The sequence below is a fragment of the Pleurodeles waltl genome, chromosome 7, assembly GCF_031143425.1.
Source record: "Pleurodeles waltl isolate 20211129_DDA chromosome 7, aPleWal1.hap1.20221129, whole genome shotgun sequence".
NCBI lineage: Eukaryota > Metazoa > Chordata > Amphibia > Caudata > Salamandridae > Pleurodeles > Pleurodeles waltl.
Genome location: NC_090446.1, coordinates 639205004 through 639225889, shown reverse-complemented (window position 1 = coordinate 639225889; position 20886 = coordinate 639205004). Strand labels below are relative to the sequence as shown.

General features: G+C 42.3%; 1 protein-coding gene across 1 annotated transcript in view; it reads left to right on the top strand.

Annotated features, from left to right (window-relative positions):
* The window catches only part of ABLIM3 (actin binding LIM protein family member 3), a 422843-nt gene that overhangs the window by 327239 nt on the left and 74718 nt on the right, over positions 1–20886 (top strand). The window contains exon 8 of the mRNA XM_069244632.1: positions 7642–7700. Within this exon, the coding sequence (XP_069100733.1) occupies positions 7642–7700 (59 nt within the window). The remainder of the gene's footprint in view (positions 1–7641; positions 7701–20886) is intronic.

Below are 20886 nucleotides of genomic sequence, written 5' to 3'. Positions count from 1 at the left end.
CAAACACGCAGGGGACATACAGGGGTCAGAAACGGTCAGACACTGCAGTGCATGTAGAATATGGTATGTTTGCGCACGCAGCCGCACACACGACCGTTTCCCATTCTCTCGCCGCTGACTTGTGCAGTAAGCCTCGACGAGCTGGGTGGCAGACAGCGCTTCACACCCCCTCTGAGCAGCTACGCTATATTTCTGCTGCCAAGTGCCTGCTGGGCTGCAGGACGCAGTCCCTGCAGGAGTACTGTAATTACACATGTCCCCCGAACATCCTGACGCGCAGCCAACAAACGCTGCGCTCTACTACAACGGGCTCACAAATCAAGTATTTCAAGTAATCAAGTATTTAGGTAAACTATAGAGCACATGGAAGCTTCTGAAATTGCAGATCTGAGCCGGGAGACGTTCCACTTTCTACTGTTTTATGTACTGTATTGTGTCGTGGTCCCTCTGCTGCATAACTCTGAACTACATGCACCACAGTACACGCACCCAATGCTCTGTACAGGAACACACCCATTTCCATGTAGCTCCTGAAGAGCTATTACTAGGAGCTTTAAAATTCCTCATTCACTTCGCACTCCAGAGCTCCTGTTCCATATCGCTCCCGAGGTGCTAATGCCTTGTGCTGCCACGCGCTCAGTTCTTATAGCGCCTGAAGAGGCAGTGATCCTCGCTTTATGATGCTGTGTTTTCTTAGCTCTTGAAGTGAAAATGCTCCGTGTTGTGATGTAGGCTGTTTACTATATATCCTGAATGTCAGTGTGATGTAACACATTTTGCTAAGCGAGTACGTGTTCTGCCAACACCAGAGTTCATGATAACAAATCAGTCTCATTGTTGGAAATGGCCCTTTGTGCAGGGCTATCCCCAAACCTTCTGCTTTTGGCTTCCTATTTTGATCCTGTGTTTAGTTTCGTTTTTTCTGGCTTTGGGACTCTGGACACTTTACCACTGCTGACCAGTGCTAAAGTGCACGTGCACCCTATCTAAATTGTGTGGGTGAATGGTATCTCCACGATCTGCATATTTGATTTACTAGTAAGTCCATAGTATAGTGCATCAGGCATGCCCAGGACCTATAAATCAAATGCTGCTAGTGGGCCTGCACCACTGATTGTGACACCCACATGAGTAGCCCTGTAATGTGTCTCAGACCTGCCATTGCAGTGGTTCTGTGTGCAGTTTTAAACTGCCAATTAGACCTGGCAAGTGCACCCACTTGCCAGGCCGAAACCTACCCATTTACTACATGTAAGTCATCCCTAAAGTAATCCCCATGGGCTGGGAGCAGTGTATTTAAAAGGTAGGGCATGTATTGGTGTGTTTTACGTGTCCTGATAGTGAATTATTGCTAAAAAAAAATGTCACTAATACCCTGCATATCTGGCCCACAGGATAACATGGGTATTGCCTTGAAATCTCTTTAAGTGTAATTTCCCATTGGGGGCAGATAGAGATATGGAGATTTGTATCTCTGAACTCACAATTTAAAAATACTTTTTTTTGGAGAAGTTGTTTTTTGAATTGTAAGTTTAGAACTACATAACTTGACTTTTGATTCCAAACCATGATTGCCACATCAGAATATACCATACTGTGACTTTCGGCTGCTGTAACCCTCATGAACTTCTGTGATCTATACTAAAAAGTGTAATTATGCAGCATAACTTTTGCACTATCCATGGTGCTGAAATTACATATGATATCCTTCATTCGTAATAGCAAGTGCCACAAAAATGGGCCAAATTACGTGGCCAGGTTGACTAAATCGTACAGGAAAAAAGCAAATTATGTGGCAGTTATGTGCACCATTTTCAATTAAAAAACCTACTCTGCAGAAAGACGTGGTACACTTTATATTTAGTGTTCAAGTATCTCAAAAGTAGGTACCTTAGGATTCAAAATATTGGATTGAAAAAAAATAGATGCACTTTGTTTATGATTCCTCGATTGTGTTAGCACCTTGTTGAAATAACTTTAGCTTTGAGAACAGTGTATGGTGTGTTACTAGTAAAACAAAAGCGAATAAGAAGGAATCATTTTAAGCATCCTCTTGGAATTCCTTATACGTATTTATGGTTTGTGTTTCCAGATGAAAACAAAAGCTCTTATCCAGTTCATTAAATAGGAGATGCTTACACTATCTGGGCAATATTGTAACCCCTTTAAATGTCTAATTTAAATGTCTCATAACAGCAAACAACTGGAGGCAACGCCCATGACTTTAGAAAAGTGTGTGGTGCTGCACTTTACCCATGTTAATCACTTTTAGCAACTTTTGATCCATTTGGGCTAGAATAAAATTTTACATTAAAATCTACAAATGATGCATCAGATAATGCATCATATGCTAAGTGATGGAAAACCATATTCAACTGGAATATGCCCCAGTTGCACAATCATATATTGGGAGTGACCCCTCTAATAAGAGACTGAACCGCTCACATACTACCGAACATAGGGCCTGATTGCGACCTTGGCGGGTGGGGTACTCCATCACAGACGTAACAGATATCCCGTCCACCATATTACAAGTTCTATAATGTTCTATGCGCCTTGTAAAACAACAGACAGGATATCCGTCACGTTTGTGAGTGAGTGTCCCTTCCACCAAGGTTATAATCAGGCCCATAATGTCAGCTGAGACATTCTTCACAAACATACTGTGTTCTACGGATACACTAAGGACCTTTGTTTGAGCCTTCTTCAGACTTTGGCTACTTCAGCTCTGAAACCTTCAGTGAATGTCTTGAGACATTATTGTCAATTACTTATTCGATCAGCCCACAGGAGGGTTTTAGTCTCAGCTTCTTTCTATTGACTTTTTGGGCTGTTTGGTGTATGCTTCCAACCAGTGCTTAGTTTGTAAATGAAAGAGTGCTAGTGCCCCAAGCTCCACTCAGGAGCCATGCAATTAAACTTGTGCATACAGATTATCAAGGATGCACAGTCCTAGATCCACCTAAGGTCTCTTTAATCCACTAACAAACACTCCATGTCCATTCAGCTCACTCTTGCAGGTTCCTGCATTCTCCCTTTGTGACATTTTTTTTGTCTTTCTCTTCCTCTATCTTTTCACTTTGTTTCTTTTCCCTCTCTTGCTCTTAGTAAATGTCTGATGCAGAAAAATAAGTGCCAGTCCCCCAAAGTAAGTGCTGGTGCACCCCGCCGGCAAGCACTGTCTCCAATTAAGAACTGCTACCAACTCCATTGAAGTGACTGATTGACTAGTCAGCATCTGAAAAGTACATTCTTTCATCACTCATTTATTTCTTATCTCATCCATGCATTGTATACACAACATCATTCGTTTTTTAAAATTCTTCTGCTGTGCAGCTGGCATTTCTTGCAGCAATTGTTAAGCTCAGTTGTGAATGTCACACCTATTGGCTTTGCCAAAGCTTAATAAAGTAATAACCCTGACAAGATCTTGACGTTTAGTGCTTGTGTGATAATTATTATACTGTATCACACTCAAACTTCACACTACTCTTTCAAGCTAGATCATGTCTACTCAAACTAGCTTCCAGGGGAGCCAATGTGGTTTTAGAGGAATATAAGGCTAGATTTACCATGAAGTTTACTGTTCACAAACCTTCTGATTCTGTAAATTAGATGGTTTGAGAATGCCAAAGCTCTTTTTCAAATGTAACAAACTCAGGTAGAGATTTAGAAAACATTTCCGGAATCTCTAAATGGGTTTAGAATCGGATACTTTATCGTGATTTGGAAGGGTTGTGGTTAGCATGTCCTTCTCAATTCAGAATCCAGTGTGTCAATGGTTTGCAACCATAATTCCAACCACAAACCATTGTAATGTTAATGACCCCAAATGTAGGATGTTAACCGATTCGTTAAGAGGAAGGCTTCCTTTTGCACGCATTCCCCTTTGTGAATTGGTGTGGCGCTGTTAGTGAGAGTAGGCAGTGGTCCATGGACCTGCTTCCTGCACTCACTTAAGTTCTCCAAAATCGAAATATTTTTATAATGTAGACCCAGTTGCTTTAAGGATCTCAACTGCTCTAAAATAAGGAGAGGATTTCATTTTAGAAAGCAATCACAGGAATAGTAGACTGTTATCCTTGGCAGACCACCATCCTCGTGAATGTAGCCAAATCACAGGGAGTCACAAATTGCTACCAACCTAATGAATATTAGTTGAATAGGTCATTCTGTGACCCCAGGCCATTAAGTATTCTGTGAAGCAGCCTATATTTATGTGGGCGGCTCACAAAATCAGACTGCATTCATAAAACGTTTTCCCTAATTTGGGTCTGCTTTTTCTGAATATATAGCTAGTACATCTGGCCTCAAACTCCAACTTATATTTAGGACCCAGCATTATGGTTAACAGATAACATCTGTTGTATCATCGCTGACATTGTTGTGTGATCTGGAAAAAGCCTCCCTTTAAGAGCTGATTATAATTTTTCATTTGTTTGCCTGCATCTTGCCGAGAGGCACATGTCATATTGATACCAGCCACTGCTCAAATGGTGCAGTTCTCTCTAAAATGTTAACACATAGCTGCAATGGGATTATCAAGAAACATGTGCAAGGTCTGCTTGTATCCCTAGCAATATTAAATCTGCAATATTTATTTAAGTTGCTCAATCCACACTTGAAGCTAAAGCAGAGTCCCAAGGTGGCCGCCAACACTTCCTGGTTGAAGTGTTGGCAGCCAATCAGATCTCTGCACAAGCTCGTCTTTATTCACGAAGTCGTCACTACCTCAGATGTACATATTTGGATTTTCTTTAAGTTCTCAACAACTACTGAATGGATTTACAGCAAATAACAAAAATCACAATCTGTGTACCGAAAGCTACCTTGCTGCTTGGTGTAGTTCAATGCAGTGGTTCGGGCTGTAGTCATGCTCAAAACTCCTATGGGAATAAACATGGGAAACATACTTTTTTTGACCCCCTCCACCCCCCTTTTTCTCAGCCTCCGCTTGACAGATCACTCCAAAAATGTCCATGCGCAACAAGAATTACTGTAACCCTTTATTGGAAAATGTTGTGAATGTTTGTTAAACAACGCCGAAGATTTAGGCAAGTCAAAAAACGCTTTTTCTATGGAAACATGGTCCTAACTGTAACTACCTAGAGGCGACCACCAGTAGTAGTATATATGTGTGTGTGTGTATATATATTATTATATATATATATATATTATCATATATATATATATATATATGTGTGTGTGTGTGTGTATGTATATATATATTTATTTATATATATAAATATATATGTACTCACACACACACACACACTCATATAGATAGATAGCTAAATAGATAGATAGATAGATTCACTGAAAAAAACACTTCCTGGTTGAAGTGTTGGCAGCCAATCAGATCTCTGCACAAGCTTGTCTTGATTCATGAAGTCGTCACTACCTCAGATGTACATATTTGGATTTTCTTTAAGTTCTTAACAACCACTGAATAGATTTACAGCAAATAACAAAAATCACAATCTGTGTACTGAAAGCTACCTTGCTGCTTGGTGTAGTTCCATGCAGTGGTTCGGGCTGTAGTCATGCTCAAAACTCCTATGGGAATAAACATGGGAAACATACTTTTTTTGACCCCCTCCACCCCCCTTTTTCTCAGCCTCCACTTGACAGATCACTCCAAACATTTCCATGCGCAACAAGAATTACTGGAACCCTTTTTTGGAAAATTTCGTGAATGTTTGTTAAACAACGCCGAAGATTTAGGCAAGTCAAAAAACGCTTTTTCTATGGAAAGATGGACCTAACTGTAACTACCTAGAGGCGACCACCAGTAGTAGTATATATGTGTGTGTGTGTGTGTGTATATATTATATATATGTATATATATTATATATATATATATAATATATATACACACACACATATAGATAGATAGATAGATAGATAGATAGATAGATAGATAGATAGATAGATAGATAGATAGATTCACTGAAAAAAACAAAGGTTACAGGGACGTTATAGTTGGATGTTCACATTTGCAACGTACCAAACCATATCAAGTAACTATAACTCATGCCCGAAGGTAACTATAAATCACACCCTTGCCATGCACAGTTTTCTCATCAATAATTTTACAGCAAATGTTGCACTCATATTATCAATGATGTCATAGCAGACGTCATGAGTAATGTACTATGTGGGGAATTAGCAATGCATGTCGAGGGCATGAGTTATAGGTACCTTAGGGCACAAGTTATAGTTATTTGAGATAACTGTAATATAACTGCTGAATTCCCATGGTCTGTGCATGTAAATTGTGAACCTAAGTATAATGTATCTGTAACCTTTGTATTTTTATAGTGAATATCTATGTTTAAAAAAAATTATATTTCCTAACTATAAAGCCCCGGTAACCTTGTCTATTTCAATGAATTTCTACAGTCTCTTTTAACATAAAGTAATATTTAGTTGCCATACATTAATCCAACCTCCGCTGCACACGGCCTTTGGCCATGCGTGGTGAGGCTGTTGGCCCCTACGGCCAAGCCCTGCACCTAACCCACCGCATGCATTCAACCCCATTCAGTGCCCAGTTTTTGGCCATTTGTGTCCGGTGGTTGGCCCCTGGTCCTCTCACCAACCCCCCAAAAGCAGTCAATGCAGGTGGAGGGGGCACGCAAACCCTTCGCTAGGCCGATTTCAGCCATAGGAACCCATCCCCCATGGCCTGCTACCCTTTTTTAGGAGGGGGGTATGAGTCTCTCCTCCCCTGGCCGTATTTGGCCCAGGCACCTCATCCCCCAGGGGCCATTCATTAAATTATGGGGTCAGGGGGCACACACTTCCCCTCCCCAGGCCAATATTGGCCTCAGGGACTCCATTCCCCAGGGCCAGCTAAGTAAGTGGTGGGTGCCCAACCCACGGTACCCACTTCATATATGAAAGGGGGAGGGGCATGCTGCCCTCGTTCCTGAGCTGATTTTAGCCCCAGGGACCCCCATCTCCTTGGGTCCAGCCTTTTTATTAAGAGGGAGGGTGGCATGAAACCCCCCTCCTCATGCCAATATTGGCACAGGGTCCCCATCTCCCAGGGTCCTTCCCACACACAACAAATGCTTTTCCTATGGTAAGTAACTACCAACTGGCGACTGCCACTAGGTAAAATATAATGCACAACATCATCCAATGACGGCAGCATTGGCTATGCAAATGCTTGTTATTTATGGGTCTTCGTTTTTACAGTTATTCTTTATGTGAGGAAGTGGTGCATAAACAACTGGCATGCCCTTTGCACAGGTTGAGGAGCCTTGGTCTGTGGGGCATTTGTTGACATTGTGATTGGTCTAAAAGGCTTCATGAGTCTTCTTTAGCCCTATTATCCGTTGAAAGTCACTGGCAAGTCATAAATATCCCAACATCCATGTAGTCCAAAGCGCCCGGCTCAGTACATATAACCAGGCTTGCTAGCAAGTCCTGGATATAAAGACCTGGCCTTGAAGAATGTCTGGGGTTCCTCTCCCTGTTTCTTTGGGACAGGATTATATTGTGAAGTGGGTCTGTAATGTTAATACACTCTACACTTAAATGGAATTTATTTGAGATTCTGTGCAAATTGGCTGATGGTAATGAGTTACATGTCTCATTGTGTGAATAAATCCCCAATTTCTCTTGTGGTTTCAGGCTCTGAAGTGTGGCATCCCATCTGCAAGCAAGCCGCCCGGGCAGAGAAGAAACTGAAGGTGAGATTATGAAGGTTTGACTCTTAGTCGCAGTCTTCAGGGAGCGGTTCCGAGTCTGGATGATACAAAGCGAGACCGATGACTTACCACTGCCTCTCAGTCTCACTTTTGTGCAGCAGTCTAACCAGTATGGCTTCTCTTCAGAAGTGAAGAGCAGGAACACGCAAACAAATAGAGGAAGACAGCCTGGCAAGAGATAAAACCAAGGCTTGTCCAAACGTAAAATGTATTCATAATATTCTATTAAGTGTGTTTCAGATAAGCATACTAAGTGAAACTAACCAGGATATGAACAAATCCAGGTCTCATACCCTAACACTCACACTCAATGACTCACACCCTAATAAACTCAACAAAGTACCCAATGTAATTTCCACCTGTAATCCAGCACAGCACATAAAGCGCTGCATACATGATCATCTCTGTAGTAAAGTATTTTCAGAGCTCGGTTCAAAACAATGTAGTTGTGCATTAGGGACTGTTAGGCACAAAAGTCTGAGTAACCACCAAGATTTTCCTAACGTCCTAGTACCTGCTTGTAGTCTCAAGAAAACTGTGCAAGAGTTGCCATTTCAGGCACTTCGGCTCACCAAAATTCAATCTTTAACATAAGTCAAGCAAAAAGAGCATTTACATAAAACACAAATAAAAAGAAACGGGGTCCATAAATAGTCAACACCTTCTCTAGCCTGCAGTGAAAACCCCTTAAAGAATAGTAACGTTCTGGGGAATTGGACTGCAGCTAAACTACTGATGAATGAACCAAAAATTGTCTCAGAATGACTATGTCTGAATGTGCTGGACGGGCTGTGTCACCATGAGGGCTTTGATGACTTGCTTTGTACCTTTAGTGTAGAGAGTGGCTTAAAGTCTGCTTCATTCTCACTCGGAAATCAGTATTTTTATCACTTTCTCATCTTTGTTCTTCAGTACGTTGTTTCTCACAAAAAAAAAGAAAATATGTCCTCAATACTTCTGTTTTTATCCTCTTACCTGTATTGGGAACACCTCCCAAATCTTGAGTTCTCGTCAGAAATCCGTATGTGCTTCACCCATGGTAGTTATGAATAAAACACGTTTCCAAGTATCTCACAGAAGCATTTAGATTCATCTTCCACATCCCTTTATGTTACCAGACATGAATCCCATTTCTTGGTCTCACTTCTCAGGAATGGCAAGAGGTCCTTTGCTGCAGCACACACACGTATGACATGGATTTCAGGAGGTGCCTCCAGGAGCTCTCACACTTTAGATGATGTAGTGGTTCTGATAGGTAGCCAGAGAGCTTTAGTTGGGGTATGACGGGTGGCCCACTATACCGCCTGGTCAGCGGAGGCCAGCAGCTTCTCATTCTCAGTGGAAGAGCACTCTCCAGAGTTAAAGATCCCCACCTAGCAGACACACCTCTCCCTGCATGTGGTGGAGCTGCCTCTGCAGCAGATCCATTGAAGGCAGTGATGCTTTCCTGAATGGGATCTATGTTTGATGCACCTGCTCTGCAAAGGATTTTGTTTTTCAAGAATAAACTCTCAAAGCTGATGTTTATTCTTGAGAAGCAAGAAATCATAGCCCCCAACGCACAGAGTTTTCTTCCAGCATGTCAATGCTGATGAGCAATTTGCATCATGCATTCCATGGCAGCCCCTTGTAAGGAAAATTAGTGACAGATGCGGGAGCTCCTCTTTGGGGACTTCAGGGCACGACTCTGCCACCTGTGAGGCGCCACATAATGCCCTGCGTGTTGACCAACACTAAACTAATTATTTAACCTAGCAATGTTCATGAAATCAAAAATTGTGAGCTTTCATGAGCACTGCCAATGCATAGGTCAGTCCTCTTGGCCCTGCCTCAGGCTCTTGATGACAGGCGCAAAGAGGGGAAGATTTATCGATTATCAATATACATCTTTGTTTAAAAACACAGCACTCTGTAATTGGATTGTGCATGTGAGGGGTGTAATTCAAACACACTGGCACAATCTATTTTATTTAGTAGACATACTGCATAAGCTGCCAGTCAAAAGTATATGTGTTAAAGTATGGCATCAGTGCATCCGGAGGCTAATGAGGGCCCACACAGAACAGCAGGGGAATGATTCCAAGCACCATGCCAGCTTCTGATAGGGCAGTGTTTTCACTTCCAACAAGAAGCTGAGAGAGGGCTTGAGACTGGTCTTCCCTTTTGTAATGCTGACCTTGCTGCTCTGTCAGCTTCTCATTGGGATTCTTGCCCTGCTGGTTCTGATGTCTATTCCTGGATCCCTTCTCTGCTGCTTCCATGGAGCTTTGAAGATGCCAGCAAAGGTAGAAAAGTAAGCAAAACACTAATCCATTGTTGTTTCTCTGTGCATGTGTGAGTAAGTGTGTGTTTCAGAGTGACTGAGAAGGAATGAGACTGAGTGAATGTGTGTGTTAGTTCAGTGTGTTTGAGATATCAATAGAGGGAAAGTGGGTGAAAATCAATGAGTGTGAGAGTGAGTATGAATAATTGAAGGTGAGGGTAACCTAGTACAGGAGTGTGAGTGAGTTATAATGAGTGAGTGAGGGTGTTGTGAGAGGTAGTGGGAGTGAGTCAGGTATCAATGGGGCAGCAGATACAGCTGCACTAGAGCCCATAGGCCTGAAGAGCCTGCTGAAACCTATAAATTAAAACAGAGCGCCTCTACACCAGGAGTTGAAATCAGAACCCCAGTACACCAGTAGATATATGAGAGAGTCAGAGATTGTGAAAGGGCGAGTGTGTGGAAGTGCCTTTGTGAGTGAGAAAGAGACTCAGGCCCTCATTACGAGTGTGGCGATCTTAAGACCGCCACACTTGCGGTGGCGGTCTTACCACTGTGGTCCCGGCAGTAATGACCGATGTATTACGAGTTCAGCGATTTGGCTTCGGTGGCGTGGTCGGACTGGCGCTGCTGGCGGTGAGCTCCTCCAGACCGGCAGCATGCCTAAGACTGCCGGCCGTATTACGAGGCAGCAAAACGGCAGGTTTTTGTGATGGTCGCCACGCCATGAAAACCCTGGTGGTAACACACCTGGCAACAGGAATCCCCATTCCTATTGCCGGCACACACATCCCCACACGTCCACACACTCACAGACACACACCCCCACACACTTGCAAATACACACCCTCACTCTCCCACACACTTTCTGACACACACCTCCACCCAACCGCACAAATACATCCAAACACCCCCACCCAACTGCTCGCATACATTCAAACACCCCACCCAACCGCACGCATACATACAGACACGCTCACACAACTGCACGCATACTTCCAAACACCCTCACCCAACCGAACATAGACATGCACGCCAACCCAACCACTCGCATACTTCCAAACGCCCCCACAGACACACCTCCTCCGTATTCAAGCACGCACACCCCTATCCCCACCCTCCACATACAGTCACACACACACCCCCACCCTCCACATACATTCACACACACACATCCCCTCCACATTCAAGCACACACACACCCACCTTCCTCATACAGTCACAAACACACCCCCACAGTCTGCATACATTCACACACACACATGCAAGCACACCCATTCCGACACACACACATACTCAAACACATACATGCACACACCACACACATGCCCTACCACACACACCCCTTTTGGTCCGTCCACCTACCTGTCTAGCCCGCACAGCAGCCCATGTTGAGGTGGTGGTTGTCGGTGGTTCCACCACCAATGCCACACCGCCGTGCAAGGAACTCCGTGCCATATTACTGCTCATAATATGGTGGGTGGAGTCCTTATGGCGTGGTGGTGCTGGTGGTGGTACCACCTCTCACCCACTGTCTGTCAGGCCGATGGTGTCAGATTTCAGCCAGTTTATGTGCAGAAATCCGTAGGTGACATATAATATGGCGGTATTCAGACCGCCAACACTGGCGGTCTTTTGGCGCCCGCTTCGACGATGGTCTTCCCAAAAGACCGCCAAAGTCAAAATGAGGGCTTCAATAAATGTGAGTGTGTGGGTACCTTAGTGTGTGAGTGACAGTGAGTGGGAGTGAGCAGGAGTCAAAATGAGAGAGAGAGTTGAAGTGCACAAGGTGCAGAAAGAGTGAATAAAAGAGGGAGTGAGTATAAGTGACACTGAGGGAGTGCAAGTGGTGATGAGTGTGTTTGTTAGCATTATTTATGCTTGTGAGTCTGCTGCTGGCCACGGCATACTCAGGATAATTCTTGGCTTATAGGAGTACCCTAAGTAACTTGCTGTCACCGACATATTGATGGTAATTCTTGGCATAAGGAGGACACCAGTTTAAAAATGCCAGCACTGACATACTGGAAGTAGTTATTGTCATAAGAAGAATACCTAGGCCAAAATGCTGGGGCTAGCCTATTGGAGGTAATACTACGCAGCCATAACATATAGGGGTTGTAGGTCTGTGTTGGGGAAGCAAATCATGAGAAATAGTGCACTCATAATTTTTTAGATATGGGTCAGCCTTGGTGTATGGGTGATATCAATTGCAGAATTTTGATACTGACATATTTACATAACTCTTAGCATAAGGGGGTACCCATGTCAAAATTATGGCATTGCCTTACTGGAGGTAATCCTCATCACATAGGGGGCACCCAAAGCATTAAAATTAAAATAAAAAAATTAGGTGAACACCTGGGAAGTATCATGCTCCACTACTTTCAGAGACCACCATCTGGCACTGAGTGACGTCCTCCCCATTCTAAATAGGCCAGTGTGACCATCATTAAGAACTGATGGCCCAGTTGTGGGCAGGACATCAGGTGAAAGGTTTCTGAAGTTGGAGTCAGCTGAATCACCACAGTACGGAGCCCAGTTCTTCCACTGAATCTTAATAGAAAAGATGAACCATGACTAGCGTGTGGTGGGAGTCTTTACCCTTCAAAGGCTGCATAATATGTACAAAGTAATTTATCTAATGTCAGGAAGTTCATCAGCCTATCAGGTCTGCGAAGGCTATGGTCTCTACTCTCTCCCAGATTGCCCACCTCTTGAATTTAGAGATACTCACCTGGCTTCCAACGGTGTGCCTGAGCAGAGATGGTAGTGCGGGAGATCTATAGAAGGCACTGATCTCTGCTGAACGTGTGACTTGTTTTCTGTGCCTTCCCTGCCACATGTTTATGTTTTCAGCAAACAAACTGTCGTAACTGGAGCTTTTTTCTTCAAAACAAAAAAATAATGACCCCCTGTGTAGGTAGCTTTCTCACTGCACAAGGGGCTATTGTTCATTTTTACTGCAGTGCGACACAGCAGATGCCTCGATATATGGTGGTGCTAGTCCTGCTATGCTAAACTTCAAATGATCACCATAGTCCCCCGATGTGCAACTGGTGTTCGTACCTGCTTTTTATGTTCCTGGATCAACAGATAATACACAAGGAGACACAGTTTCCACAGTGGCTTTCCACAGTTGCTTGTGTGGCCTCTTCTTCACAGTGAACAGCCCTAGCACAAAATGTGTGCTTGTTCAAACGCAAAGGAGCATTGTCTCATTTACATGTCATTTTGGCACCATGTAAAAAATGGTACCCCTTGGCCCCTGCACCTGTGAGGACTACAGATGCTGTTGAAAGCTGAGCAGGCTTTTGGGAGGCGTATGGATTGTTCAGCATATATGAGGTATCTCACTGAGTTATTCCCAAGCGTGCCTTTTAGGTATATAAACTGGATGATTTCTCAGTGTCTCAGGAACCTCAAGTCATCCTTTCACAGGCAGGGATCCCAGACCCCTTTTGTCAACCAGTATTGGCAATGTCAATATGTCTCAGCTTTAAATGGCCATTCTAAATATTTTGGCAATACTTGATTACATCAGCAAGAGTCTTGACGTGTGTTTGGGCATGCATTATGATGTGGCTGCCATCATTTTATAGTTTGAGTGCGCTAGCGCTCTGGCCTGTTGTAATCTCTCTGTGGGCTTTTAACCACGCTCACCGCACGCCCATCACTATCACTCGTTCATGGGCTTGCCTTTTAAAAATCATTTGTTATCATTGGTAAATGCTTTATGCTTGTCCCCCCTTGGGGCAGTTTTGTTGCCACCTTGGCCGTTGACCCTGTTACATGTATAATTGCATGATCGCCTATACGTTTGACTGCGAGCAAACTTATTTTTTCCTTTTGTGTTTCTCTTTCGCGCTCATGGCGGCCATGGCACTTTAAATCAGCTCGTTTATGTCAACTGTTTTGCTTTTCATTTCCAATTTATGTGGCAAGAAAAGTCCAGTTAGGAATTTGCAATGCTAATAGCTCTAACTCGAGCAAATGCAAGACCCATTGCATTGAAAATGCTTGTTTAAATTTACTATTTAAAGGTGATGGACGCCCATCTTGAAGTAGTAAATTTAAATAAATAAAAAGAGATTGAAAACACATTTTAAGAAAGGAGAGTCCAAGCAGCAAATTGCAGATAAAGTTATCTTTAGCCAAGACATAATTAAGCTGTGGCTAGTGGAGAATGTGGTCAGCTTCCCCACTCACTCTGCTCTGGCTCTCTCTGGGTCTTTCCATGAAGCCCTAAAAACGTGTCTTTTTTTCAGCAAAGTAGCTCATTTGCTTAGTCTTCCTTACTTTGAGCTTCTAGCGCTGGAACACTCCTGGGAGTAGCTGTGTGCTACAAAAATTCTCTCATTCTTTCAGTCATTCCAAATCGTTCAGTCATTCTTCACTAGTGTGCACTTTCCCGTACAAGTGCAAAACTGTAGGAGTTTGTACCTTCACTACGGATAGCAATTTTTTTGTACTTGGACATACTGTCTTATTGTGCACCGGCTGCACCTAGTTGAGGGTATCGAGAAGGCCAAACCAGAACAGTGGGTCTGATAAGTGTGCGCTTCCCAAGTGAATTGGTCTCAAGATTGTCTTTCTTCATTTCTAAAGTCTGAAGTTCTAGTGGGCAATCATTTAACTAATTTTCTAATACACCCCTCTTTTAGACATGAAGGTACTGAAAGTTGTCCACCCTTAAAGTCCGCATATTGTAGGAAAAAGAAGGAAAGAAATTGAAAAATGGCTAACCTTTATCCTAGAATCGATTCTGAAGTTAATTTCCCTCTTAAGTTAAATCACTTTTAAAGGAAAGGTCAGAGAAACCACAAAGCCAAGCCACAAGTTCCAGTTCTGCTCGAGGACATTCTATTTATCTATTATTTTTTATGATCTGGTTTCTAATTCTTCTGGTGATGCCACCCACATTGTTTAGTTGGGACAAGCATAGCAGCCATTTTGCTTGGGCCGTCTTTTTACAGTGGGCATCGACTCAGTGCCCAACTCTAAAAACCAATAATAAGATCCCCACCCCTCTCCCAGACACCCATCACTCTATGGCACCTAAAGCTTTTGCCCTGTTAGATGCTAAAATCACTCCCTATTCGTTCTTTAACATCAACTGCTGCTCTGTAGCCAAGCATCAGTCAGACATATTCAGTTTCCTAATGAACAATGCGCCAGATGCCTTGCTCCTAGCTGAAACCTGGCACAATGATGTCTCTACTCCAGACATCATTGCTATGTTACCTACAGATTATTGCATAATTACATTGGATTGTCTAGGTAGGAAAGGTGGTGGGATTGCAATTGTTTTTAAAGCTCAGTAACAGTGTAAAATGCAAAATCTGTGCCTGATTGGGACTCGTTCTTTTTCTCTCAGTGATTAACCAACAACTTTACACTGTCTGGGTTATTGCTTTATCGCCCTCCTATATCTGCAGGCAGTTGTTGTTATTGGGAACCAGAGCCTACCGGCAAAATGGCCTCACCCTTGGGGGAGGATCTGTTCATCTTATAAATAATGCACATACCCATGAAGCTGGAAATCTGCTTGATCCTCTGTTTTCCACCCTGAAGGGCCTACGGGTAGACTGCCTAATTCCTTTAATATGGGCGGACCATTTGGCCATACCCTTCTCTATTTTAATCTCCTCTACTTCTGTAGCACAGTTTCACGGCTGAGTCTCCTACTCAAGGAATTGGTTGAAACTTAATATTTCCACGCTTAACTCTACTCCGCAGGCAATACACATGCATTGAGTAATATAGTGCTGCTTGATTCCTCCACTATTGATAACTGGATCCATTTTTTTCTTTATTACATACTTCCCATCAAATGCACCACTAATGGCAGATCCATTCTTCCAGCCCTGTGGTTTAATCACGTTTTATGTGAAAGTAAAAAGAACTGTAGGTGCCTTGAAAGAGTCTGCATAAAATTGATTAAGAATATGACAAACAGAAGTAAAGGCTGGCCTTAAAAAAATCATAATCATTGCCGCTTTACTAGAGCCCCCTACAACTATAAGAAAATCACTATGGCACAATATTGTCCCAAAACACTATTTCAAGTGGTTAAATCAGATCCTTCTATCATTTGTCTCTCCACATTACTTTCTCAGTAACAGAGCACCATATTGGCGGCCCTTTTTGCAAGGAAATGGTCAACATTTAGGCCTCTCTAGTGTCTCTTTCTTTCACTCGCTGCTCTCAGTCAGAAACAGGGAAAGACACTACTTTCACTGCAACCGTTTGCTCACAGCCACAAACAGAAGTGATCACCTCTAGTTCTGCTCCATGCTGTTCTTTGAGCACTTTTTTGGCTGTTGACACCCTGACGTTCACAACTCTACTTCTACATCAAATCAGACACACCTTTAGAACTCTTCCACCTTCCTATCTTAGTAAACTATGTCCTTAACTTCTGGAAACAAAGATCCAACTTTAGAATTCCTCACTTGCAGAAAGCCAAGTTCCTAATGTGTGGAAACATGCAATTGTAATTCTTTCGCTGAAAAAGCCAAATCTCGGCCTTGTTATCTGGTCTAATTATAGGCCAATTTAGCTTTTACCAATTCTTACCAAAATTCTTGAAAACATGTGAATCAGAACATCTCAGCATTCATTCAATTGAATAGTCTTCTTCACCCCTCTCAATTGGGTTTTAAGGCCAGACATAGTATAGAGTCCGCTGCTCTACTTGGAGTCACTGAACAGCTTAGGCTCCAACACGACAAGGGTGGAACTGCAGTCTTGATCTTACTTGACCTCAGTGCTGCATTTGACATGGTAAATTATAAGATACTTCTCCAAAGATTGGAGGACATGGCCCTGACTTAGCTAACTGAATTTCTACAAGACTGTTCTTTTCAGGTCTTCACCAAAACTCCCAGCTCTAGCCCTCTTCCCCTTTCATCTTGCATATCTCAAGGTTCGACTTTCAGCCCGAACCTATTCAATATATATGTACGGCCACCGGCAGATATAGTGGAAAGCTCCAGCCTTATGCTTTCTTCCTATGCATATGACACTGACATCATTGTCTCCCTATCATCTAAGAAAAATCACAGTTCTGATGCTTTAAACATCTGCCTTATGAAAGTGGTTGCTTGGATGTAACCCCAACTCCCTCAAATTGAATAGGAATAAGACTGAAGTTCTGTTGATGGTCAATGAACCTCATCTCTGGGGTACTACACATTTGGCCTAATGTTCTTATTACTTTTTCGACTCCAGTCTCCGTAATCAACAACCTAGGCTTCTGGCTTGATGAGAACCTCTCAATGAACCATCAAGTCACTAAAGTCGCCCCCACTTGCCTTGGGTTTTTTATGTTGGTTAAGAAAAATCCTCTGGTGTCTACCAATTTCTGCCTAAAGAACAGTAATACAGGCATTGATTATTTCCAGGTTGGATTATGGTAACATTCTTTATTTGAGATCCTCTGAGGCCTCAGTTAGGTGACCCGAGGTAGTTTAGAATGTGTCCACTAGTCTACTATTACACCTTACTAAATATGTTTCTACCTCCACTCTCCTTCGAGATCTTCATTGGCTTCCAGTTGGAAGGTGAATCCATTTTAAAGCTCTGTGCTAAATGCATAGGGTTATCGGGCCCACTCTATCTGAAATCACTGGTGGCACCTTACCTTCCCAATTGTCTTCTTCGATCATGCAACATTAATCTTTCCACAGTTCCCAGGGTGAGGAGAACTAGTCAAGGTGGCTGGTCTTTCTCCTACCTGGGTCTCAAGCTATGGAGTGTTCTGCCCATTTCTATGAGATCCTGCTGCTCTTATTTTTCAGGTTCTCAGAAAGCTCTCAAAGACATAGCTATTCTGAAGGTGTTTTGTTAAGATCCAGGTCATATACCATAAATACTCAGCAATGGGAAACCTGGACAGGCTAGCTTGGCACTTTACAAAACCATATAATAATATTGATAATAATTTAGAGATGAGGACTTCTGGTCTCTGATTGTAAAATCCATGTTTTCTTCCCCAACCCTGTCTCCACTTGAAGTCATCCAATACAGAAGTGACTGGATCTGTCACCCGTTCCCACAGCAAAGGAAACCCTGTAAACAAATGTCAGCACAGTTACCCATCCAATATGTTATGAGCTTCCAGTGTCCCAGGATACTAGTCTCAAGAACAAAGGGTTGACCAATGTCAGATAGGAAAAGAATGAGTAGAGTAAGTGCACCATTTTGGCCCGAGTAAAGCATGGGATTCTGCAGAAAGTCTGATCAGCAAATTCTTCTCTCCCAACCTTTATCTTCTGACAGAGGCCCTGGCAGAGACAGAAGAAGGAGAGTCTACAGGCAGTCATGAGAACAAATCACACGCACAAAGAACCCCCCCCCAAAAAAAATCCAATCAATTAACAAGGAGAAAATAGTCAGGGGTTTGACTTTCTTGTAAAATTCACAAGCTAAGCACTGGAAATGTTTGGCATGTAAATCATGCAACAAACCTAATGTACAAATATCTCTGCAAAATTTAAAAAGTATATTACTTTAAAATACGGAAAGATTTCACCTTAGTACATGAGATTATACCACTGCATTGAGGAATTTATTAAGGATGATAATTTTGAAACTTACAAACATTCATGCCCCCCTTATCCCTGATGACACTGCCATTATTGAACTAAGAAGTCAATGGGTTGTCATGTGCATGCTGTATGTGGCTTAGAATCTATTCATAGAGCAATATTATGGTCTATTATATCAAACACAATTGAGACTTTTGTGAAGGTCACATCCTCACAAATTATAAGGTGCTCTCTATATGTGATAATAAAGGAAAAGTAGGCATAGTCAAACACAGAACTGACAAGATTCACACAGTTTGATCAGACGGGGCAGACAAGACTGATCCAGGGTTTTCTGGCTTCACATTGCGCTATCCACCAACTAGATAGGTATCTATTTCTCTCTCCTGTTTCACATCAAACGCTAATGCTTTGTCTTTCATGCTTGGCATTTGACGTTCAAGTGTAGGTCGTAAGCAGATGTCACCTGTTATCTAAGCTGGTTTTGGCTTGATGGTCCATAAGCTTAGCCGAACACACGCTTTAAGCCTTCAGTGATGCACATGTGCATACACACATACACATGTACACAATAAAAGAAAAATATTCTCAACTCAGAGCCGAATGTTATGACTTGAATAGTTACTTCCTTTCTTAAAACGCTCCCAGGACGGCATTTTAAGAGGTTATGTACTGTCTGAAGTTGTAGATTTTTTTATTAGTATTTCTTCCTCTTTCCACATATGTCTCTACTGCTGTGTTTTGTTTTAAGACAGATTTATTTTTAATGCACATTCATGACATTTCTGTCCGGCTGAGGGGAATTAGAGTATAGTTTACCTTATATTTTGTAAGGAATTATGCAAGCACATGTTTTGTCAGTTATGATTTAGATGGATTGTAAATGTCCTCGCCCTCCTTTAGGCCACATTGGGTGTAGGAAAATCCTCTTCGCTTTGATGGTAGTGAAGCCCATTAATCTTTGAAAATGGTGAGGTATAATACACGACTGAACAGGGCAGATGTTTTTTTTACCCTCAATTTTTTGAAATAGGTCTAATAGGAGGATTTACAGCACAAGTTTCAAATAAATGTGTTTAAAAGCCATAGTTTGTGAAAATATAGTCATTGAATATTCCAAAAGCTTTATGGTGCCAAATAAGCTTGGCCATTCAGCCTTAGCCTGAGAATTTTGCATGTCCGCCTACACTAAAATGTTTTGAGAAAATACAAGCGAAATGGTGCAATTTCAGGCCATTTTCTTTAAAAAGTAACTAAAGAGCCATAGGTCATACATGATAATCTGCCCTTAATTTTTCACGTGGCCTATTATTGTTTTTTTTATAGAATCCATTTGCATATGGACATTTCACTTCCAAAACCTTTTCCAGCCCTTTGCTTCCAAAACGATTCTCAGGTACAAGTTAATACTGAGATGCTCCTTCGAAGGGGCAGGATAGAAAAATATAAACTACGCAAATCTCTTCATGATGGGCAGTACAGAACAGAGATAGGCAAATTGTACAGACCCATTCAAGAGGTGTATTACTCAGGTACAGGGTATTTTACTGGTTCGGACTGAAGATTTCTCACACCAGTTTTACAAACTGGTATCTTCAACAACAGTGGTAATTTTCATTCAAATATCAGCTTTTCTTAGGTATTTGGACATAAAATAATTTTGTCCCAAATCATCAGTTTCTTGATTAATAAAAAGGCACACATTTTACAAAATATAAGATTCCTTTTGGACATTTTGGGAAAATAAATTCAGGTTCACAAACAAAGGTCAATAGTTTTAATGACTAAAACGCCATTTATGCCTTAAAATGCTGCTGTTTCCTTTTAGTAAATGCATGTTTGATTGCCCGACATCACTGTTTCATTTTCATCAGGTTATCACTATTGCTACACAAGGATAGATTCTGCCTAGCAGGTCAATCTATCATTAACTCGAGCCACGGGTGTCAAGAACCACCAGGGTTGTGCTTAAATCTGCATTTTACCAAGGTCTGACGTTGTCACGAATGCCTCCAGTATATCAGGAATAACCACCAATGAGTCAGGGCTGTCACTTTACCAGGTATTGGTATCATCATGCCAAAGGTGCCCACAATGTTCCAAGATAAACAGCCACTATGCCAGAGCCAGTATAACAACAGACGTGTTCACCACCATGCACTGGAGGCCACCAGTTACACCAGGAAATATTGGCATCATCACATCATTAGCATGCCTTGATGACAACAATTTGCCGATATTTGCTGCCATTATTCTACGGCTGTCGTTATGTCTATGGTGGACATTAGGGACCATCATACCATAGATGCCAACAGTAAGCCAATAATTACCACTATTATACCAGGAGTGGTAT